The sequence below is a fragment of the Tachysurus fulvidraco genome, chromosome 11 (assembly GCF_022655615.1).
Source record: "Tachysurus fulvidraco isolate hzauxx_2018 chromosome 11, HZAU_PFXX_2.0, whole genome shotgun sequence".
In the NCBI taxonomy this organism is placed as follows: Eukaryota; Metazoa; Chordata; class Actinopteri; order Siluriformes; family Bagridae; genus Tachysurus; species Tachysurus fulvidraco.
The window spans coordinates 7,058,084-7,081,277 of NC_062528.1; the positions used below are offsets into that span (position 1 = coordinate 7,058,084).

The 23,194-nt window shown below is 38.9% G+C and overlaps 1 protein-coding gene across 3 annotated transcripts in view; it reads left to right on the forward strand.

Annotated features, from left to right (window-relative positions):
• arhgap32a (Rho GTPase activating protein 32a) overlaps positions 1–23,194 on the forward strand; it is a 31,522-nt gene continuing 8,328 nt past the window's right edge. Inside the window, exons 1-16 of one of the 3 annotated variants that reach the window (XM_047820805.1) lie at positions 1–166; positions 3,045–3,162; positions 4,397–4,490; positions 4,565–4,659; positions 4,792–4,876; positions 10,342–10,428; positions 14,671–14,808; positions 15,911–16,003; positions 19,161–19,283; positions 19,367–19,444; positions 19,538–19,619; positions 21,944–22,093; positions 22,178–22,280; positions 22,486–22,630; positions 22,724–22,806; positions 22,936–23,043. In XM_047820805.1, coding sequence (XP_047676761.1) covers positions 3,074–3,162; positions 4,397–4,490; positions 4,565–4,659; positions 4,792–4,876; positions 10,342–10,428; positions 14,671–14,808; positions 15,911–16,003; positions 19,161–19,283; positions 19,367–19,444; positions 19,538–19,619; positions 21,944–22,093; positions 22,178–22,280; positions 22,486–22,630; positions 22,724–22,806; positions 22,936–23,043 — 1,553 coding nt within the window. In that variant the 5' untranslated portion in view covers positions 1–166; positions 3,045–3,073. Of the gene's footprint in view, positions 167–3,044; positions 3,163–4,396; positions 4,491–4,564; positions 4,660–4,791; positions 4,877–9,118; positions 9,364–10,341; positions 10,429–14,670; positions 14,809–15,910; positions 16,004–19,160; positions 19,284–19,366; positions 19,445–19,537; positions 19,620–21,943; positions 22,094–22,177; positions 22,281–22,485; positions 22,631–22,723; positions 22,807–22,935; positions 23,044–23,194 lie in introns of those variants that run through there. The other 2 variants (XM_027174002.2, XM_047820806.1) reach the window with 2 other exon arrangements.

Genomic DNA, 23,194 nt, shown 5'->3' on the forward strand with positions numbered 1-23,194 from the left:
CACGCCACGCCCACAAGCGCGCGCTCGACAGCGGCTCGGGGAAACGAAGGGAACTTTTCAACCGTCGTTTTTAAAAATCATGACAGAAATAAACAGGACAAAGAAAACGACACGGTCCGTGATTTCCTCAGGCAGCTGTTCGGCGAGAATATGACACCACGGTCAGGTGAGTCGTTAGTTAATAGGTACATAATGAATTATTATACATATTTCGTTGTTTGGGAATGAATGACTTTGGTATCTGTAGCTTGTAGCTGGTAGCATTTTTTAGACCAGGTGCGGTTCCTGTCTTCATAACGTCTCATTAACATCACATTACATCTCATAACCGGCTGTGAGTCAAAGCTAAAGAGGGCTACGTCTCTGGAAAAGGAATGTTGTTTTTTTTTGTTTTGTTTTTTTACGTCTAACACATTTCCAAGACAATTTCCCCATAAAAGCGACAGTAACCGAGCCTCAAACTCTCAGAATCCCTGAAAGCTGTGGGGTAATAAATAAAAACTACCCACTGCACCAATATTCCACCTTTTAAACCTTTAAAATAATGTATAATGATTAAAAGTATTATATCCATAGAAGAATATAAGCATTTTAGCTCCATAATGTAAAGTTCTGTAATTATCTTAATTGAAAACACGACCTCTTAATGTTTTCAAAACTTATCACACACCTGTCAGTATTCAGTATTCTTGATATATATATATATATATATATATATATATATATATATATATATATATATATATATATATATATATGCTAACAAAACAACAGGATACCAGTGGATTTCTTTGGACTTTGAATTCAAGAATCTATCCACACTGGTTAGATAAGTATTTGTTCTACTTTGAACTTTGCAGCATTTTACAACCTAGAGCTGAAACGAATGGGATGTATTGGTTAGCATGTTTGCCTTAGGGGTTTTGCCTGTATATTACATGCTTCAGGTACTCAATTTTCCTTACTCAGTCCAAAAAAAAAAGTCTTTCTCTGTGAAATGGTTCTGCAGATGGTTCTATCTGAAGCATCTCAGTGGTTGGTACAACTTATTCTTCAGTGCATGAAGATCTAGAGGAGGAAGTCCTGTCGCTTAGCAACCAAATATTCATCAACGTCCATAGAATCCCAAACCACAATGACAGATGCAGCTCTATTCACTCATCCATGAAAACAAATGTACGGTTTTGGCTGTAAAGGATTCTTATGTCCGTTGGAACGACGAAACCAAAGCAGCGGTCTTCAACATTCTGTATTCAACATTCGATATCTGCTATGACAGATGCAGCTCTATTCCATCATCCATGAAGCAGCATGAAATACTCTGTAGATTATTATTAAAAAGCTCTTTAAGAGATTAATGCTGAAATTTGCACTGATAAATGAGAGCCAGACTATGAACATGTATTGCGAAAATGTGTGGAGTTAAAGGTTACGTCGAAGGCCACATGTAGCTTATGAAAGGATTTTTAAAGGAAGATTGCGGTGGGTTCAATGCCACATTATCGGTATATAATTATTAAATCCCTCTTTGCAATTGCAAATATTGCAATTTGTACATTGATCCTAAAAACCTCCAACAACGGATCTTGCTGGACACAGAGATGCTCAGAAAGCTATGCATACGTCACGTGAGTTAATCGTCAAATCCATCAGGGTCAAATGACATCATCGGAAGCACAGATATAGGTCAGTCTCAGCAGCGTATAGTTTCATCCTCTCCACTAATGGATATTCTTTCTAGGTCCCTTTGTTATTATCAAGTGGTAATGTATGATATTTGACATCTAAGGTTTAAAGCTAATTGAGAGCCTTACATAATGAATGCTATTACAGATCAACATTGTAACAATCTTACATTAGTTCTTTGTTTTGATGTTAATAAATAAAACATTCCACAAGAACCAAAATCAAATATGGAATAAATAAGTGCAAGTGAAATAGCTGAGGCATTTGATAAACATTGTTGGATGTCGCACAACATTTTGAATTACTCACTCACTCATTTTCTACCGCTTATCCGAACTACCTCGGGTCACGGGAAGCCTGTGCCTATCTCAGGCGTCATCGGGCATTGAGGCAGGATACACCCTGGACGGAGTGCCAACCCATCGCAGGGCACACACACACTCTCATTCACTCACGCAATCACACACTACGGACAATTTTCCAGAGATGCCAATCAACCTACCATGCATGTCTTTGGACCGGGGGAGGAAACCGGAGTACCCGGAGGAAACCCCCGAGGCACGGGGAGAACATGCAAACTCCGCACACACAAGGCAGAGGCGGGAATTGAACCCCAACCCTGGAGGTGTGAGGCGAACGTGCTACCCACTACCCACCGTGCCCCCATTGATTTTGAATTAATCAATAAAACACTTTAAAGTGTTGTGTTATTGGGAAAATTTGGGTAGTAACAATAAATCTGCTTCACTTCATACTGCAGAATTATTCAGATTAATTTCCTTCAATAGCATGTCTTGTGTTTTTGGTTTTATTTAACATATAGCCTTCGTGTGTGTAGAAGCCTGTAGAGAGTGTGTTGGAAACGGATTTTTTTGGCTTATAATGAGAGCACATATCAGTTTATAAGCATTGTATTAAGTAATGAACAGTACAGCTGCATGTGGGCTGTAGCTTTTTATATATATATATATATATATATATATATATATATATATATATATATTTATTTTTTATTTTTTCTAAGAATCTAATATTATCCTCATTGGCTCAGAATGTCCATTTTTCACACACAAAAAAAAAGCCACAGTCGGTACTGCCAGAAACCAGTTCTGAAAGTATTTTAGTATATTTTATAAGTGAAACCCGAACAGTGTTGTTTTACAGACACTACTAATCACATTGTTCTGTTCATCTACAATGCACAGATTCAGGAAATGCTAAATATACCGTCCAATATACTATAGCTATACTGCCTGAATGCAACAGCTCATAGTGGGTTAATGTCTAGCTATTCTGCTAGCCAAGGTTGGAGCATTATTCTGAACAGAGCACCGATCTGCTCCCCTCCCTCCCGGCAGACAGGCAGCTGTTGAGGTGAGGCAGGATCATGGAGGCAGGCAGCGGTATTGCTGCAGCACCGCACAGCGCTGCTCCCACTCCTCCAGGAGACATGGCAATTTCTGATCCCTTCCACTGGTGAGTCGTTGCTTCTCTTACTGTCTAAAGCCCAAGACTCCTCTTCAGTTTGCTTTGTGGAGGATTATGATTAGTCATGCTGTTTAGTGTGTGTGGTTGTGTGTGTGTGTGTGTGTGTGTATGTGTGTGTGGGTGTGGGTGTGTGTGTGTGTGGGTGTGAGGGATTTTAAAGGGCTAGATCAAGTATCCTGCTTGATTCTCTGTATATGTTGCAAGACTTGGCAATAACTGCGTGTTGTGAATAGGAGCTAATTTAGGACACTGCATTATGTTTGTATAAGTGTTTAGTATTTGGATGATTGATGGTTTTTTCCTCTTCCTCTTTCTCTCGTCTCTTCTCCTTTCTCGTATGGCGCTTTCACTGATCACAGCTATGATTGTCCATATAAATGAGGCTTCAGGTTTTTTTTTTATATGTTGATAAGGTGTTTTCCCATATAAATGTGCTGAAGTTGCTGCTTGTGTTTTCAGACTAGAAGGATTTGCCCCACTCCAGGGACCAAAAGCTCTTCCCAACTCGCATTGTTTTAACTCCAAATCTCTCATTTCACCTTTACTATGCACAATAAAAAGCTCCCCAGGCCCCAAAGCTACCTGCACTCACCTTACTCACCCCACTCAGCTACTCAGATTTCAATCAGACTAGTTCTTTATGTCCTTTTTCATTTCTGACCAGCTCAGACTGAGCCATTGTCTTTGTTCACTGTTAGAATGGAAGATAGCTGTAGTTTAAAAAGACCGGACGTCTTTATTTTTAAGATTGTTTCTCTTCCAAAGTTGATAAAGGAATTTGTATTTCCAAAACAATGAGCTAGAATTCATACACGTTTAAGGACATAAATATTATAGGGTAGTATATAAGTATATGGCATATGAAGACTCGAGCACTTTCAGATTTGTACAGTAGTTGTATGTTGGAGCCACACCTGTATAACCTGTGTATCTCACACCCAGATCAGAATTTCAATAGCTCTATTCTGTTTGACTCGTCTACTGTTATTGACTTCTTTCCTGCCATTCTCAGTCTTGCATGTGGGCTTATGCTGCCTCATGCCATTGTGATATTTTGAAAGGGAAACATGTCTTCAATGCATGTCTTCAATGCTTAACTTGGGTGTGTGTGTGTGTGTGTGTGTGTGTGTGTGTGTGTGTGTGTGTGTGTGTGTGTGTGTGTGTGTGTGTGTGTGTGTGTGTGTGTGTGTGTGTGTGTGTGTGTGTGTGTGTGTGCGCCCAGCCCCCACTCATCAGGACAGGAGAAGGATGAGCAGGATGAAAGGAGGCCGAAGACAGCAGAGAGAGCAGGCTGGGAGGACGCCATCGCGCTTATGGTTAGTATCTGATGCACATGCTCCAGTCTAATATATATGCATATAACGTCCTATAAGAGTGTGTGTGCATACAGGCAAGGAGCGTGACTGTGCTTCCAGAGCTGTCTGCTGACTCGTCTCTCCGCTCATGCACCAGCACAGCCAGCATGAAGGTCAAGAACGTGAAAAAGTAAGTGCCCCTCCTCTCACAGCTGAGCTCTCTCTTTTTCTCTATCTTTCTCTTTTCCTGTTCTTCTCTCTCACTGTGTTGGTTAGAGCTCCAAATGCATACTGATGAGCTGTTCCTGATTTTTATTTGCAGGCTGCCCCTCAGCAAAGTCCATTTCCCCCGCCTGGCAGAGTGTGCCCACTTCCACTATGAGAATGTCGACTTTGGCTCTGTGCAGGTGAGATGATTATTGGGCTTTTTTTTATTTAAAATGCACAACATTTTAAAACACAAAACAGTGAATACATAAGGAAGACTAATGTGTTGATGAATTGATTAAATGAACTTGGCTGCACTTTGAGGTATGTGGAGTTTGTACCTTAATCCATTTGGCTTAGGAGTAGAATCTACTTTTAACATGTTCACTACATATGTCCTTAACAATCGAAGCATATTTATCATGTAAACACAAACACATTAAATAACATTGTGTCTTTTAGCCTTTCCATTAATTTTCACGACTTTTTTTCATCTACTGCAATACCCAGCATGCATTATGCAATCACTGGATGATCTAACTGCTTCCCAGCAGTATTTCTCCCTTATCATCTGGCTTCCTTCTTCATTTACTAATGAGCCTGCTAATAAAAAACAAAAAAAAAACAAAAACAGCAAGCCCAAAAATATTCACTCTGCTGGGATTGTAGTCTTTAAAACTTTACTTTCTTCACACTCTAGGAGAGACGAAAAGCAGACATGTTTACAACAGATGTATCAACGGTTAAGTAGATCTTGCTCACAAAGCAGTTCTTTCTAGCTTCCAGTAGAGAGCAGTAGTGGCATGGTCTCTGCAGGGGATAGTGTCTTGATTTAAGGAGTTGCTATTCGTAATGTACTGTATATACAGTGCACTGTAGTATAGACACCCTGGCAGGATAGAGCCGATTTCTGCTTTACCCTATTCTAGTCATGTGATCTATACACACACACTAACACACACACACACACACACCACATGTCTGCTGTACTGCAGTAAGCTACGCCTACTGTTTGCAGGTTCTAAGTGAAATACTGCAGTGCCACAGACACAGGCACACACTGTACTGCTGTGTGCAGTCTGCTAGAGCACACACATTCGCTTAAAGGCAACAGCTCCTTAAATATATTTTGCTTATTTTAATATATTTAAGCTCCTTAAATATGTTTTGTATTACAAAAGAAACTACATATTTCACCTGTACATATCGAAAGAACAAATCAGGCCGCGAACCTGATAGAACTGAATGGTCACCAAGGAGGACCATTAACGGTTTAAATCCTACCACAAATCAAATGTGCAGGGTTTGAATACAAACACCACATGAGCTTTTGTGGTTTTGAGCACCTTTTGGGTCTGTGTCGTCTGATCTGCTTAGCTTTATGCCACCTTAATTTCAGCTAATATGATGTTAACTAATACTACATTATCAGTTTATGACGATGTATTGTTTGGCGATTTTTACATACAATCAGTTTAATAAGAACACTCATTGAGTTTTCCAACCAGGAAACCATGTGGTAGCAGTGAGATGCAGGTCAAGAGCTTTAGTTACAATTCTCATCACATATCAAGAGGTGGAAGAATGTGATCTATGTGATTGTGACTGTAGCATGGTTGTTGGTTTCAGACAGGCTGGTTTGAGCGTTTTAGAAATCTCTTAGGATGTTTTCACTTAAATTTTATGCAAAATGGCGTTTAAAAAATAGTCATTCATGATTTTTTTTTTATGATGATACTTAGATGTATAATTTCAGTGAGCCTGTCCCCACTGTGGGCTCAGACACCTATGTTTGGCTGATCGGAGAGGAACCTGGTGTGGTTTTCTGTTAAAGCATATCCATCTGATGATTTGGTACAGTATATCGTGCATGCTGAGATGCTTTTCTGCTCACCATGGTTATAAAGAGTCGTAACTTGATTTAGTGTAGGTGTGAGGATGTGTATTTTCTAGGGTCTCCAAAACACTCCCTGGACCCTGCCAATTTTGATAAGGGGTCTGCTACTTTATATGATGTAAACAATAAAAATAAGCAGTTTAAATTTACATAAACACAGTGAGTAGGATATGAATTATTTTGGTTTATTTATTTATTTGTTTGTTTGTTTTTAACAAAACTACATGATTTTTTTGTTAAGAGAAGATTTCTCATTTAAATACTCTTATGAAAGATTTACAAAATCCCTTTGGATCCAACTTGATAAACATGGCCTATTGTCTTTCCCCTCTCAACCATGGCTAACGAATACAGGTTGTGTTCACGTTAAAGAACTAAAGAAAGGGACATGCTGGATTATATACAAAAAGATTTCCAAAGAGATTGTTGCTGCATTCTCAGGGGCAGTGTGAATGTCAGACAGACTTCAGATCAGGTTTACAGAGAAGTAGCTCCATGTAGAGATGTAAGGAGCAGTTTGGTTTCTCGCTGAAATTGAGTTTTCTAATTTCCCGTTTCCAGTTAATGCTCCAGGCTGAGATTAACTCTCATTGACTCGGATGTAAATCTTAAAGCCATAATCCTCAAACCTTCACTCACTCAGCACTGTTTTACTACTGATCAAACTGAAGCCAAAGCTTTCCTAGGGCTCAGAGTTGAGCGGACATCCAGCCGTCCGTCCGTTTATTTTCTCTATGGCTTATTCTACACGGTGTCACAGGGAACCTGGAGCTTATCCCAGCTCATAAAGCCTGGACGAGGAGGGTCCCACACTACAGTACATTCAGCCTGCAATGCATGTCTTCTGACTCTGGAGAGGAAACCTGAGTTCCCAGGGGAACCCCAAAGGACAAAAAAGAAAATGAAAACTCAGATTTACAAACGATTCCCTTTTGCATCCAGGTAGCCAAACGAGGCCTATTTTGTTTTTTTTTTCCAACCATGGCTAATGAATCCAAGTGCTAATATTAAAAGATAAAAGAAAGGAACTCGCTGGACTAAAGTGTCCACAATACAGTATGAGTTATACTTTATCCAAAAGAAATCATTGCTGCATTCTCAGACCTTGTGAGCAAATGGATGGATGGATGGATGAATGGATAGATGGATGGATGAATGGACAGTTAGCCTACAATGCATGACCGTACTGGGGAGGAAACCATAACACCGCATAGCACTGAAGCACAGCGAGAACAATACAGTATCCAGGCACATCGCATGGAGGCAGAGCTCAAACACCCAATCCCAGGTGTGAGGCCAATGGGCAAACCACAAAGTATTCTTTGATATCACAGAAAGAATTATTCAATTAAGCATGGGGTTATTATTCTGAAAATTACAGCATGTTCTTTCTCTGCTTTTATTTCTTGATGAAAAAAAGGGAAAGGGTTTCATGAGCTCATTATCTGATTCTTTTTCTCATAGTTGAAGATTTTACAAAAACTACCTCAATCATTAGCCTTATATCTAAGATCCTATCTTGCTAGAATGAAACCTATAAACCTACTGCAAGTCTGTCCGCTAGCCTTGCCTCGCTTGTGGATCCGAAACCATGTGCAGATCAGATTCTCTGGCCCTAAAGCAGGGACAAATGAACAGTCTGTATAAAGTTTGTGAAGAATTTCTTTAAGCATGAGCGTTTCCTCAACAGAACAAGGCTCGTGCTGCATCGTTCTGCACAGGAGGAATTTTAATCCGCAGATTGTATTACATGAGCAATATTAGTTGCAGTTTCTCTGTTTGGCTGCAATACCAAGCAATTGCACCATCTTTATTTTAAAGATATATAAAAAAAAGAATTAATGGTTAGAATGTCATCTGTGACATTTAGGGACACACTTTGCGTCTGAATGTGGCTGCTAGAGAAATGATGGCAAAGATAAAGTTTCGTACAATTATTTTCTGTTAACACATTTGGTTGATTGATCAGTTTTGAACTTCCATCACCAATGATTGTTTAAGAGAAGTACACATCTTGGTATGAAAGAAGAAAAGCCGAGCTGATTTCTTTCCAGCCCATACTGTAGTTTCATTTTTTAGATCTGTAACATGTCTTCGGCAGTGACGTGACCTTCAGTGGGTTTAAGTGCAGTGTGAAATTCAGTCCTTTTACACAAAAGGACTGAATTTCTAGACTACCATATCTGGCATGAAGCTAGTAAAGCGATGCACATTTCAGTATGCGTGTGTAATAGTTTGCCCCACATTTTTCTTATCATGTCATCGATGAGTCAGTGCCCTGTGTAACGCATTACTCAGCTCTATTAGATTCGTTGTTGAGCCACCGATTGATATTAGATTTTATCCCTCCCATTAGCATCTAATACGATGGCCAGACATCCCTGCCTGTCCGTGCACATCTCTTTACGTTTACTGCGAGAAAGCTCTCTCCGCTCTGTGCACGCTGCTCCATCTGAGCCCTCTTTAGTCCCACAGCACCTCAGGGGCAGGGCTTCCATCCAGTGCAGGAGTGAGGATCGGATTTGTCCTCTTTTACAAGTCGTAACTGGACACGGTAGCACACACATCCGTTCCACTGCAGTAGCAGCTTGCTGGAAATGCTCTCTGTAGTAACATGGGTCTGAATCTGGATCTTTAAAGGAGAGGAGGGGCTGTTTGCTCACTGAGCCTCGACTGATAGATGGAGGAATCTATACGCAGCGTGACGGGTTGCCTGTGTGTGTGCTACGTGTTGTCCACCCAAAGCATGCGTCAGTGCCGTGCAGGCTGGCCTGGGAAGAGTACAGTGTGGTGAGGAGTGACCATTTTCTCTCTTTTTGATAGCTTTGGGTTTATTAAGGAAGAGAAGCACATGCTGATGCGATTAGTAAGATGTATGTAGCTTCATGCTGAGATGCTCTGTTTGGCTTAAAGATTCAGTTTTTTTCTTAACAACATTTTAACCGTCTGCTGAAATGAAGATTTATGAGCATTTTCACTGCTTTTGTCAGCTTACATTGCTATTTACTTAAAGATGGATTTATTCCTTAGCCCTAAGCTGAAACTGCGTACGTGTGATAGTAAATGAATATATGTGACATTCTACAAGTAGTTCTCTTTTAAACAAATGAGTGTCTTAACATTTCAGTTTCAGTACAACTAGGTCATTTAGTCTCTTGTGCGCTTGCATTAGGTTTTGCTATAAATAATCCACGCTTTAATATTTCAGTGCTCTGTCAAGGTAGTTCAGTATAGTTCTCCATTCTCTTTCTATTGCTTAAGTCGTCCATACCTTGTGTTTTAGGGACTGATGTAATACATTTTATATGATATTCTTGACATGTCATTAAAGAGTATTAAAGCAAGATCAGACATTAAAATTACAGCCCAGTTTAGCTTCCATGTAGATGAAGAAAACAAGTAAAAGTTTTAAGGTGTAGGTGTTGTTTATAAAGAAAAACAACAACAAAAAAATATTTTTATGCATAATAATAATAATTCATCTGAATAAACCCAGACAATTTTTTTCCCCGAGTGTGGTAAAGAAATAGGTGTATTTCCTACTGCAGTGTTTGTTTTTTATGAATAAATGAAGAATATACATATATTTATTTGTATGACTGTATAAGTGTGTAGGAAGTCTGGCTGCTTTTTACAAATTCACAGACATAAAATTGTCTCTCATTAGCTTTGAACTGTGCTGACATGGCTCTTCCTCTGCCTGGCTCCACCTCATAGGCTGTCCAGCTTTCCTCTTAATCACTCCTCTGTCTTTCTGTCTGCCTCCAGCTAATATTGACCTGTGATGAGAACGATCTGACACGCAGCGGCCTGAACTCCAGAGAACTGGTGTATCTTGTGCAGATCTGTTGCCAGGTACAGTATGATGTTTTTAAATGTGTGTGTGTCTTTGTGTGTGTGTGCATGTGTGTGTGCATGTGCATGTGTGTGTGCATGTGTGTGTGTGTGTGCATGTGTGTGTGTGTGCGTGTGTGTGCATGTGTGTGTGTGTGTGTGAGCTCTGTAGTGTTGTCAAAAAGGAAAGACCATTAGTTTGTTATGGCAACAGTGGAAAAGTCAAGCTTTGTTATTATGCTAAAAAGAAGAGGGAAGTTATAAAAAGAGCTGCAAGCTTAGATCAAAAAGCAAAACAACCACAAGTAGGGCACTTGGTTTTTTCTCTTCTTTTTTTCTTTTTAGAAAGAAACTACACTTAAGGAATAAAGTAAGAAGGAAAAAGCTGCATGGTATACAAATATGTTCTCTTTGCTAAAGACAAACATGTCTGTTAACAAGTATGTACATTTACTGTAGTAGTGCAGGAAGGAGACTTTCCTTATTGAGGGGATGTTTGTGTATATAAACATGAGGATTTTCACTCAAGTGTGGTGTGTACTGCACATCTTTCTGTTACGAAGAAAATTCTATTATTCAATTTATAGGAACTCTAGCCGGACCACGTTCAGCTGGATTTAGACATGCCGCTTATTGATTGTAACTCAAGCCTATGTGCAATTCAGTATCAGGAGATCTCTTTTGGACTTAAATTGTCTTTACCACAAGAAGTGATTTGCAAGGTAGAGGAGCAAATGATTAGATCAATAATCTTGCCTGGTTTTTGGATTCAGCTGGGTTTTGTTTGTCCTTGTATCTTAATGGTACAACTATTAAGTTAGCAGGTCACATTATAAACTACTTGAAACAGTCACAAATTTATCAAGCCACTTTTACTATGTCACACTTTCTCACACCTCAGGGTTGGAGGTTTAATTCTCATTGAGAATGGATGGGACTTCCATTATGTAGTAATAATAATAATAACAATGACAAAAACAACAACAACAACAACAACAACAACAATAATAATAATAATAATAATAATAATAATAATAATAATAAAAATGTCACCTGATGAACTCAGTTTAACTTACCAAGCTGGATTTTACAGGTATTTACCATTATGGGTTGTGTGCCTCAGAACTACATATGAAAGTTATGCTTAGGTGTCCACAAACTTCTGCCATTTCTGTATGTCTGCCATTGATCATAGATCAACAAGATTTATGCTGATACTGAGATCCTACAAGGTGTGCAGGTGGTCAGATGAAGCTCACTGAGCAACAGAACCGACACACATCACAGTGTGACTAATGTTTGCTAACACAATTTCCTCATTTTCTCATTATTTATTCCAGAAAGAAGCTTGATTCACTCTTTCAAGGGTCTAATTGAATTTCAGCTTGGTGTGAAACCCCTTCTTTCAACATTTAGTCTGACGTTATAATCTGACTATGGGTACATGTTACTGTACTTATTTGGCTAATGGTTTGCAGTTGAGAAAAGATACAACCCTAGCAGGTGAGGGGTTAAGAGCCTCGATCAGGGGCCTAAGCAATAGTGGGATCTGCATCAACAGTACATGTAGTATGTTTTAGCTCATTAATGGGTAATAAAAGCTAGCAATGTACAGTATGTCCAACTTAGCTAACATACCTAGCTAACTACAGGATCTCTTTAAATTCTCCACAAACATCTTCATACTAGCCATTTATTTGTCAACACAAACATGTCTCCCATGCATGAAGAACTGGAGTTATATACATGTAATTACACTTTGAATCCTTTAAATGATCTTTGTGATTTATCTATTCTTGGTACTTTAAGATGTCAAAGATATTCCATCCATCCATCCATCCATCCATGTAGAATCTATACTGCTTTTCTCACACAAATGTAACAGGAACCATGGAGGCAATGCTGTGGTCTCAGGGCACAAGCGACAGTCACACAATATGTTGCCTATGGCAGTGCGGAATCATCGTCAATGTACGTCAGTGTATGACGTTCTTCCTCGTCCTTTGTCCTCTCTAGTTTTCGCCTGTATCTGGGTCTGTCTTCCTCCTCCCGGCTGTGACACCGGCTGCGTATGGCAAACATTTTATGAAAGATTTCAGAAGACATTTTGCTACAAAGTGTTCATTTCTCCTACTGTATATATTTAGGGGGGGGGCATGGTGGCTTAGTGGTTATCACGTTTGCCTCACACCTCCAGGGTTGGGGGTTCAATTACCGCCTCCGCCTTGTGTGTGTGGAGTTTGCATGTTCTCCCTGTGCCTCGGGGTTTCCTCCAGGTACTCCGGTTTCCTCCCCCAGTCCAAAGACATGCATGGTCGGTTGTTTGGCATCTCTGGAAAAATTGTCCGTAGTGTGTGAATGTATGTGTGAATGAGAGTGTGTGTGTGCCCTGCGATGGGTTGGCTCTCCGTCCAGGGTGTATCCTGCCTTGATGCCTGATGATACCTGAGATAGGCACAGGCTCCCTGTGACCCGAGAAGTTCGGTAAGCGGTAGAAAATGAATGAATGAATGTATTTAGACTTTTAGGGACACCCTGAAGAATTATTAATCATGCCACTGGAATATTTTCATTGAAAATCTGATAAAATTGTATCAGATCTTACAGTTTGCAAAAAAAATTTTAAAATTTGTGTGCAGGTCAGAGCTTGGACAAGCTCAAACACACTGAGAGAAAAAAGAGAAAACGTTGGCAATGTGAACATTAAAGAACCAATTTGTAAAAGGATTATATAGAAAATCTACTGTTATGTTTTCCTTTGCAGGAACTATTTAACAACCAAAGAAGGAAAGTCAACAGTGTGCAAGTTGCCACTCGCCCTTCTAGTTGATCATTTTGATTCAGGGGTAGAAATCACAAGCAGGTGATCATATTTAACATTGGGGTTTAACTTCAAAACAAGCAGGTCTATAAATAATGTCTGTGGTGAAACTTTGGCTCACTGTGCCCCTTTGCACAAGGACTTCCATACAGCCTGTTAGCCCTGTTATGGCCAATAACGATAACTATACCTGCTTAACAGGTCAAAAGTCAAGTATGGCTATTCTTCCACTGCTCTCTTTTTGCTCTTATTCTGATTTTCATAAATATTACTATACTATCTAGAAACCGGTTTTAGTTCAAATAGCATTAGAAAATTTTGCTAAGTACAAAAGTGACATTTATATAATCATTAATTACTGTTAGGTAAATAATCAGTAGTGGATTAAAAGTGACAGCTGAAAGGAAGGACCAATCATCTAATTATGGGATCTTTGTTTTGGCCAATGTTTTCTTTTTTATCTCTTTGGTTTTGTTCTCCTCATTTATATTCATGATCAAAAGGCTTTCTGATACTTTTACCAAGTAGGCTGGCAGCTTCACCGAATAACTTCAACTAAGCCAAGCGATGTAATTGGAACGAACTGTAATGACTTCTGAATCACTTAATGAGTTCAGACAATGGTTAATGGACCATAATATATGTTTCCCAGACTGAATTTCTACAAGTATGGAAAACCACATATTTGGTATAATGGAAAAGCAAAGTAATTTTGCTTTCTGGAATAAGGAAGAAGTAAGAGTATCTACAGTAACCCACATATCTACATTTTAAAGTAACCCGTTAGTCAAACACTGGCATCAGTGATCAGGCCTAACTCATTTATCCCAGAGTAGCTACACCACTGAATACTTGAATCCGATGAGTTCTTCGTGTGGAAAGTGTAGGGTTTAAACATTCCATGTCTCTAATACACGCAAACAAAATATGTAAATCATGTATGCATTTAAATAATGTGCTGAATGGTAATTATTAGGATTATTTGAATTGTTTGCCTGGTCTGTGGATTTTGCTTATACACTACAGTATATGGCCAAAAGTGTGTGGACCCCTAAACAGTCTGAACCATCCTGTTATAATAAGCTTGGATTTTCTGTCTACTGTAAGTTTTGTGTTCCTTAAAGTGAAAACACAAAGCCATGTTTATACATGTGATTCTTTAACCATCTTCACAGACGGCCCTACTGTATATGGCAAAAAGAAACAACCAGGCGGTACTACATGTACTACAATCTCCCCCAAAGTCAATTCTAAAATATTTTTAAATTAAAAATGATCTTTGTAAAGTGTGCCTTGACTTTAAAAATCCACGCCGATGAACTTTCACAGTAGACCTGGTGCACTTGGTTTAATTTCTATAGGCTTTATGTAGAGCATTTTTTTAAATGTGTGCGGTAAAGGTGGTGATCAATCCTGTGTAATATTTATTTTTTGTCTAACAGGGGAAGAAGTGGATTGTGAGACGGTCATATGAAGACTTTCGTGTGCTCGACAAGCACCTCCATCTCTGTATATATGACAGAAGGTTTTCCCGGCTCACTGAGCTTCCTCGATTTGAGAACCTGAAAGTCAAAACAGAGGTATTCCATAATCAAGAGTTTCTTCTCACGGATCTTTTTTTCATCAGTAGAAAAGAGTCTTTTTATTCATACATATATTTTTTTATATATTTTATCTTTCTTGATATTTATTTTTGTATTTAATTCCAAAACGTAATGGGTGACAAAGTATTTAGGGTCAGTAGTGCTGAGTAATAACAAAGGAACAAAACAAGAAAGGAAATAATCAGCTATGGTTTGCATTGAACTTTTTTAAATTATTAATAATAAACATCACAGTTTTCAACAACTTCATACAATGAGATTACTTGTCTCATTGATGTTGTAAATAATAGTACTAATTGTTAGCATTTTTTGGGGGGGATAAAAGAGGCCTAGAAGAAGAAAAAGAAGTTGCAAATAGTAAATAAATACATAAACAACAATAGTTAATGAACAACACTAATCAAAAATTATTATACATGAGAAGTAAATAAATAATTATGTACTAGTAATTAATTCAACAACAGAAATAATAATAATAATAATAATAATAATAATAATAATAATAATAATAATGATAAAAATCATCATCATCATAATATTTATTATTTGGAATAATAATCCATATTTGTCCTCATGGCATTGGTCCTTTAGACTAGAGAAAAGTGACACTGAAACCCTATAATGCTGATTGTTCTGTTATGTAACTCCTATTCACTATATAATTATATATAATAACTCTTTATGCAAATCCATCTACAGTATTTTTCTACATTATTTCTTTGAACAAATCATATCCTCTAATTTTTCCCTGCTGTCACATACTGTAGTGTTGATTACAGCGAACATGGGCTCTGTTTTTTTTTTTTTTTTTTTCTCATGCTTATGAGATTTGCATAAACACAGACAAGCAAATGAACTTAAAACCTTTACCTGAAACCTCCATTCAGATGAGGAAGCAGTTATGGGATGGGCAAAAGACACACTGACGAGACCTTGTACCAATTCTGTAACGGAGGGAGGGTTAAGTGACTGATACATTAGGATGTAGAGCATGTCCTGTTTTTTTTTTTGTTTTTTTTGAACGATTCAGAGGTTTATTACTTCCCTTGTTCATCAGTCTTTCCTCTTGCTTTCTCAGCCACTTTCACAGATGCTTACTGCCTACCTTTCTCGCCTCTCGACCATCGCTGACAACAAGATAAACTGTGGACCTGCTCTGACATGGATGGAGGTAAAATATGCACCAGTGGCTCAATCAGTTCCACTCTTCCTTTAATCCCTTTTCTTTTCCTGCTTTGTGTTAAAGGGCTGAAGCAACCGCTCACACCCGTCTTCTCATGTGACATTAGTCAGTTGACAGATACAAAGCACCTCTGTACCCGAATGAACTCGGATTTCACTCACATAATACGCCTATCAGGCTATTGTGTAGTGTGGCTCTATTCAGACACCAGCGTTTGGCAGAAATATATCGTCTTCAGAGAAACTTACTGAACAATTTGACAAAAGTACATGGGACATTTTAGTATGGAGTGTATCGGTGGTTAGTATAGAGTTGCATGAACTTGACAGAAAAGGTTATACACTGCAGATTTTTAAAAAGCCTCCAGTGTCCCTCGCTGAGATTAGTCACCTTAAGGACAGCACACAATGGAAACTGGTTCAAGTGCTTCTTTGTTGAACAGCCTTTAATGGTTAGTATAGAAACACCTGCCTTTTGTTCGTTTGAACTACTGTGAACTTGTTTTGAATTTAGGATTACAAATAACATAAGGTGATACTCATTCATACATGGGTGTGAAAAAGTGTTGGCCCCCTTCCTGTTTTTTTGCACGTTTGTCACACAGATAAGAAAAACAAATGTAAATATTAGTCAAAGACAACACAAGTAAACACATCATGCAGTTTTTAAATGAAGGTTTTTATTAGTAAGGGAAAACAAACTCCAAACCCACATGGCCCCGTGTGAAAAAGTGTTTGCCCCTAAACCTATTAACTGGTTGGGCCACCCTTAGCAGCAATCAAGTGTTTGCGATAACTTGCAATGAGTCTGTTACAGCGCTGTGGAGGAATTTTGGTCCACTCATTTTTGCAGAATTGTTGTAATTCAGCCACATTGGAGGGTTTTCAAGCATGAACCGCCTTTTTAAGGTCATGCCACAGCATCATCTGCCATTCACAAGTGGACCTGCTGGTGTGTTTTGGATCATTGTCCTGCTGCAGAACTCAAGTTTGCTTCAGCTTGAGGTCACGAACAGATGGCCACACATTGTCCTTCAGGATTTTCTGGTAGACAGCAGAATTCATGGTTGCAATTATTACAGCAAGTCTTCCAGGTCATGAAGCAGCAAAACAGCCCTAGGCGGTCACACTGCCACCACTATATTTTACTGTTGGTACGATGTTGTTTTTCTGAAATGCGGTGTTACATTTATGCCAGATGTAATGGGACACACACCTTCCAAAAAGTTCTTTTGTTTTGCCAGTCCAGTATTTCCATAAAAAAGTCTTGTGAATCATCAGGATGTTTTCTGGCAAATCTGAGACGAGCCTTTATGTTCTTTTTGCTCAGCAGCGATTTTGGTCTTGGAACTCTGCCATGCAGGCCATTTTTTCCCAGTCTTTTATGGTGGGGTCATGAACACTGACCTTAACTGAGGCAAGTGAGGCCTGCAGTTCTTTGGATGTTGTTGTGGGGTCTTCTGTGACATTTTGGACGAGTCGTCACTGCACTCTTGGGGTAATATTGGTCAGCCGGCCGCTCCTGGGAAGGTTTACCACTGTTCCATGTTTTTACCATTTGTGGATAATGGCTCTCACTGTGGTTCGCTGGAGTCCCAAAGCTTTAACAATGGCTTTATACGGACTTTGTTTTCTCTTAATAATAAAAACCTTTGTTTAAAAACTACATGTTGTGGTTACTTGTGTAATCTTTGACTAATATTTACATTTCTTTGATCATATGAAACATTAAAGTGTGACAAACGTGCAAAAATCTTAAAAATCAGGAAGGGGGCCAACACTTTTTCAGACCATTGTACCTGCTTAATGAATGTTTCGGTTTGGAAAAACTCAAATGGTGAAATCATGAAATTTTCTGTACACGCTGTAAAGTTCTGAAAACTACATGTTTTCCTGTAACTCAAAAATAAAAGTTAAGTCTGAGCATTTTACAGCAGAAAGAAATCGTGTTTACAGATTCAAGTTTAATTCCACATGAACTTATCAACTGCTATGTGTAGGTTTCATTTATATTGAATTTGTATTATGCCTTAAATAAGGATTAAATAAAATCTGAAAGTAATAAGGATGACCATAAAAACTCCATCTTGTTGTAGATATACAGTAGCCTAAAACCATCTTTGCACCTTCATTTGTTAAATGTCTTCGTATCTTCTATCGAGCTTTGCTTTGCTACCTCTAGGCAGTTAGCATGTTTGCCTTGACCTCTGGGCTAGAAGTTCAATTCCTGCTTCCACCATGCTTAGTGCTTTGGGGTTTCTTCCCCAGTCCATGTGGTGTAGGCTGATTGGTGTAAAACTGTGGGTGTGATTGTGCCCTGTGTTTGGTTGGTACCACATCAGTCCAGGATCTCTGGCACTATGTGTCAGATAATTGGTACAGTAAATATATAGATGGATGGTTCCTGTTACTATTTCACCCCTAACCCTAACCCTTTTACTAGTCAACTCACACTTACAGCACAAAAATAAGTTTGTGGTTAGCTAGAGAACTCACTTGATGAGAGAAAAGAGACAGGATTCACAAACCCCACCTGAGCAACAGACATAAAGCCAGTATGCCAGTAGAACATGTACCAGTACAGACAAACATGGACAAACCAGTAAACAACATAATCCTCTGTTAATAATAAAAACTTAATCTAAGACGAAGGTCATTGCAGCTACAAGGTCTCAGGGTATGCAAATTATTCCCCGGTCTAGAGAAGTGTAGCAAAGCTACAAATTTTCATTTACTCAACTTAAGTAACTGATTTACCCTGGTCAGGGCTATGGTGGTATAGAGCCTATACTGTAGCACACTAGCTGAAAGGTAGGAAAATATAAAAATATCCTCAGATGGGATGCGAGTTTATTACATGGTATTATGCATTCATTCAGAAATACTAAAAGGACACACACACACAAGTGAACGCAGGAAGAACATGCCAAGTAACTCCACAGAGACAGTAGCCCGAGCTCAGTGTCTGTTTGGGTGGCAATTCTAGTTAGCTATATAAAAAGACAACAAAGAACAAAAACATAAAGCAAAGCTTAAACACATTGAATGGTTCCTGCTCAAAAACATTAGTTGATTTACTTACTGCATGTTCTCATATTCTTATTATCCTAATTTTCGTATGTCTCTCTCCTTTTTATCTCACTCAGATTGATAATAAAGGAAACCGCCTGCTGGTGCATGATGAGTCCTCCATTAACGTTCCAGCTGTTGCTGCTGCGCACGTCATAAAGCGCTATATTGCACAAGCTGCCGACGAACTTTCTTTTGAGGTGACTCTTCACTTTTATACAGCGTTTTCAACTTTTTGTCACTTACTAGAGCACACCGTATCTGTTTGTGCCTCTGGTTTTAGGTGGGAGACATTGTTTCAGTCATTGACATGCCTCCAAAGGAAGACACTGGATGGTGGAGAGGAAAACATGGCTTTAAGGTGAGCTGTATCGTGCAGCAGTACAATCATTTTTGGTGTCTCTGCTCATGCTGTAATGTGAAATTACAACACAAGCTGTTACCAATTTTGCAGGTGGGATTTTTCCCCTGCGAGTGTGTGGAACTGATCAGTGAGAAAATTCCTCCGAATGTGACTGGTTCACTGCCAAAACCAGGTATTTTGGTGCAAATATTTGTGTAACATACTTAGAAACAATGCCAAAAACCAAATTTCACACTCGAGTGTCCATCAGTGAATAAGATTTCATGATACGATTAGAATAAATGTCCTTTTTACACAATTGTACCCTTTGTCCACATAGTTTATAGAAGGGAAATGTTTCTCATGGAGTTTCTCCTCACCACCGTTTATAATTTATATCCTGAAATGTTGTACTTCTGTATAGCTGATTTGCAAAAGTGTCCATTGTTAAAATACAATTAAGTCGAACTGAATTACATTTCGATTTAAACAGAAAACAAGAATAATTGAGACAGTTCCTTCTTTTTATACTTCCTGTACAGGAAAGATGAGCTTTGAATTATTTATTTATAGTAGAACATTGATTCATTTATGTTCAGTAAGCATTTTATCCTGGTTACAGTCACAGTTTATGCTGCGAGTTTCCAGAAACACTGGGCATAAGGCAGGAGTGTATGGGGTCAGAATTGTTTCGTTATTCTGAATAAATACACTATGATCCACAAATAAATATAAAGAGTTTCACAAATAGTTTTACAAATTTCACAAAAAGAAATGAAATTCACAAATAAATAAAATGGGATTTGCAAATAAAAAAATATTTATAAATTGTATTTATTTGCGAATTGCTTCCTGCTCATTTGTGAATCGCGTTCTGTGTATTTGTGAATCACTGCACGCATTTGTGAATCGCGTTCTGTGCATTTGTGAATCACTGCACGCATTTGTGAATAGCGTTCTGTGCATTTGTGAATCACTGCACGCATTTATGAATTGCGTTCTGTGCATTTGTGAATCACTGCATGCATTTATGAATTGCGTTCTGTGCATTTGTGAATCACTGCACGCATTTGTGAATTGCGTTCTGTGCATTTGTGGATTTGAAACATTTCTAACGTCAGGACGTGCACAAGAATCCACAAATAGGTGGACTCCGCCCACCGTCTACTCCAGCCAATCGGACAACGGTCTCGTGGCGCTGACCAATCGTGGCACGGTCTACCTCAAACCAATCACGTTCTGATTTATTCGCACTATCACAGTGTAATATGTACTGCAAAATACGATAAAAAAAAAACAAATAAAAAACATTTGTCGCAGATTCGAGCCCAATCTGGTAACCCTGTATGGATTGTAGCCAGCACTAAGGGTTAGTTCAATTCTGCTTTCTTTGGAAACGATTTCAGCATCATCAATGGGTCCAGGGGTAGTGTGAAGAGCGAGTAAATCAGAACGTGATTGGCTGGAGTAGACGGTGGGCGGAGTCCACCTATTTGTGGATTCTTGTGCACTTCTTGACGTTAGAAATGTTTCAATTCATAAATGCACAGAACGCGATTCACAAATGAGCAGGAAGCAATTCGCAAATAAATACAATTTATAAATATTTTTTTTATTTGCAAATCCCATTTTATTCATTTGTGAATTTCATTTCTTTTTGTGAAATTTGTAAAAATATTTGTGAAACTCTTTATATTTATTTGTGGATCATAGTGTATTTATTCAGAATAACGAAACAATTCTGAACCCATAGGAGTGCACTGGACAAGCTAAACACAAGCGGACACATCCCACATCCAGACTGGTCAGACTGAGGCTCACCAACCAAACTCCATTAATAAACTGGCCAGTTAAGATTAGTATAAAAACCTACAGACAACATACGCATACTGAAGGGGACCAGGCATCCTTATAACTTCACGTCAGAGCTGGCTGTAGAGTGTAGTCAGTTCAGTCTGTTAACTAGTACAGTTAAGTAAAGTTAACAGGTTAAGTCAGTCAGTTAATAAGTACATTGGCAAGTTAACTGAGTTAGCTGAGTAAAAAAAAGCAAGAAAGAAAATACATATTGTTGAAGTAATTTTGTTAAATGTGTCATTTGTTACAGTAATTCAAGTGGTTAAGTAGTTCAAGCGGTTAAGGCTCTGGGTTGTTGCTTAGAAGATTAGGGTTCAAGCCCCAGCACTGCCAAGCTGCCACTGTTGGGCCCTTGAGCAAGGGCCTTAACCCTCCCTGCTCCAGGGGTGCGGTATCATAGCTGCCCCTGAGCTCTGTCCCCAACCTCCACAGCTGGGACGTGAAAAAAAGAGAATTCCACTGTCCTTCTATTCACCAATTTCTTTTTTCTTTAGTTAAATAAGAACGTAAGTTTGTTGAGAGAAATTTAGTTACATTTTTACACCAAATCAGACCCAGCAGTCCTGACTGCATATGAATTTAAAAAATGTAGGCTTTCCAAAGTGTTTTTTTTTTTCTTTTTCAGCTTTAGTCCTGCTAATGTGTCCTACTGTCTTTTAGTGTCTAATAAGCATGGGAAGTTGATCACATTCCTGCGCACTTTCATGAAGTCGAGGCCTACCAAACAGAAGCTGAAGCAGAGAGGCATCCTGAGGGAGAGGGTGTTTGGATGTGACCTTGGAGAACACCTCCTCAATTCAAGTCATGATGGTGAGTAGAAACAAGAAAACACATGAATTTCTATTAATAGTGTGCTTTTAAATTTCCTGTCTCTACTATATTTATCTGCTGTAGTCCCTCAGGTCATCAAGAGCTGCACTGAGTTTATTGAAAAGCACGGGGTTGTGGACGGCATTTACCGCTTGTCTGGGATTTCCTCAAACATTCAGAAACTGCGGTAAATCAACGAGTCCATCTTTTCCCTCGCAAATGAGCTGAGCCAAGCAATAACATTTAAGACTGCTGTTATCTGCAATATAATAAATTATATAAGGCAAAAATGTTATTCCACTTATACCACATCGATTTGCCTACGATTACAGAGTTTAATTTATTAATGAATGATACATCACATAAAATCTTCATGCGCTTCATTTCCTTAGGCACGAGTTTGACTCGGAACACATTCCAGACCTCACTAAGGACATGTATGTCCAGGACATCCATTCTGTAGGGTCCCTGTGCAAGCTCTATTTCCGGGAGCTTCCGAACCCCCTGCTCACCTATCAGCTCTATGACAAATTCTCAGTAAGCATACACATAAAAGAAGCCCATTATTAATCATCGCTGTCTATCCATTGTGCATTGTGAATGATTTTTCTGTGCATATCATTTTCATAGGAAGCGGTATCAGGAGCTACAGACGATGAAAGGCTAGTCAAAGTCCATGACGTCATTCAGCAGTTGCCACCACCACACTACAGGTTTGTTTGGTTCACAGTGCACTCTGGTGACTAGAACACGTACTGCAGTACACTCTGTATTAGCACATGCATAATAAATCTTTACAAATGAACATCTCGGTGGTAAGAGCCTGTTCTTTGTTGTTTCAGAACCCTCGAGTTTCTTATGAGGCACTTGGCTCGCATGGCGACCTTTAGTTATGTCACCAACATGCACTGCAAGAACCTGGCCATCGTCTGGGCTCCCAATCTCCTCAGGTGGTTTATTTTAGGCTGCGTGTATAAACAGATTCTAAATTGCATTTGGAGCTTTGGGTAAAGATTAAGATTCTTTTAATGTTATTTACTGCACTAGTTAACATTCGCAGACCATGGATTTAAGCAACTTAAGTACTAAATTATTGATAAA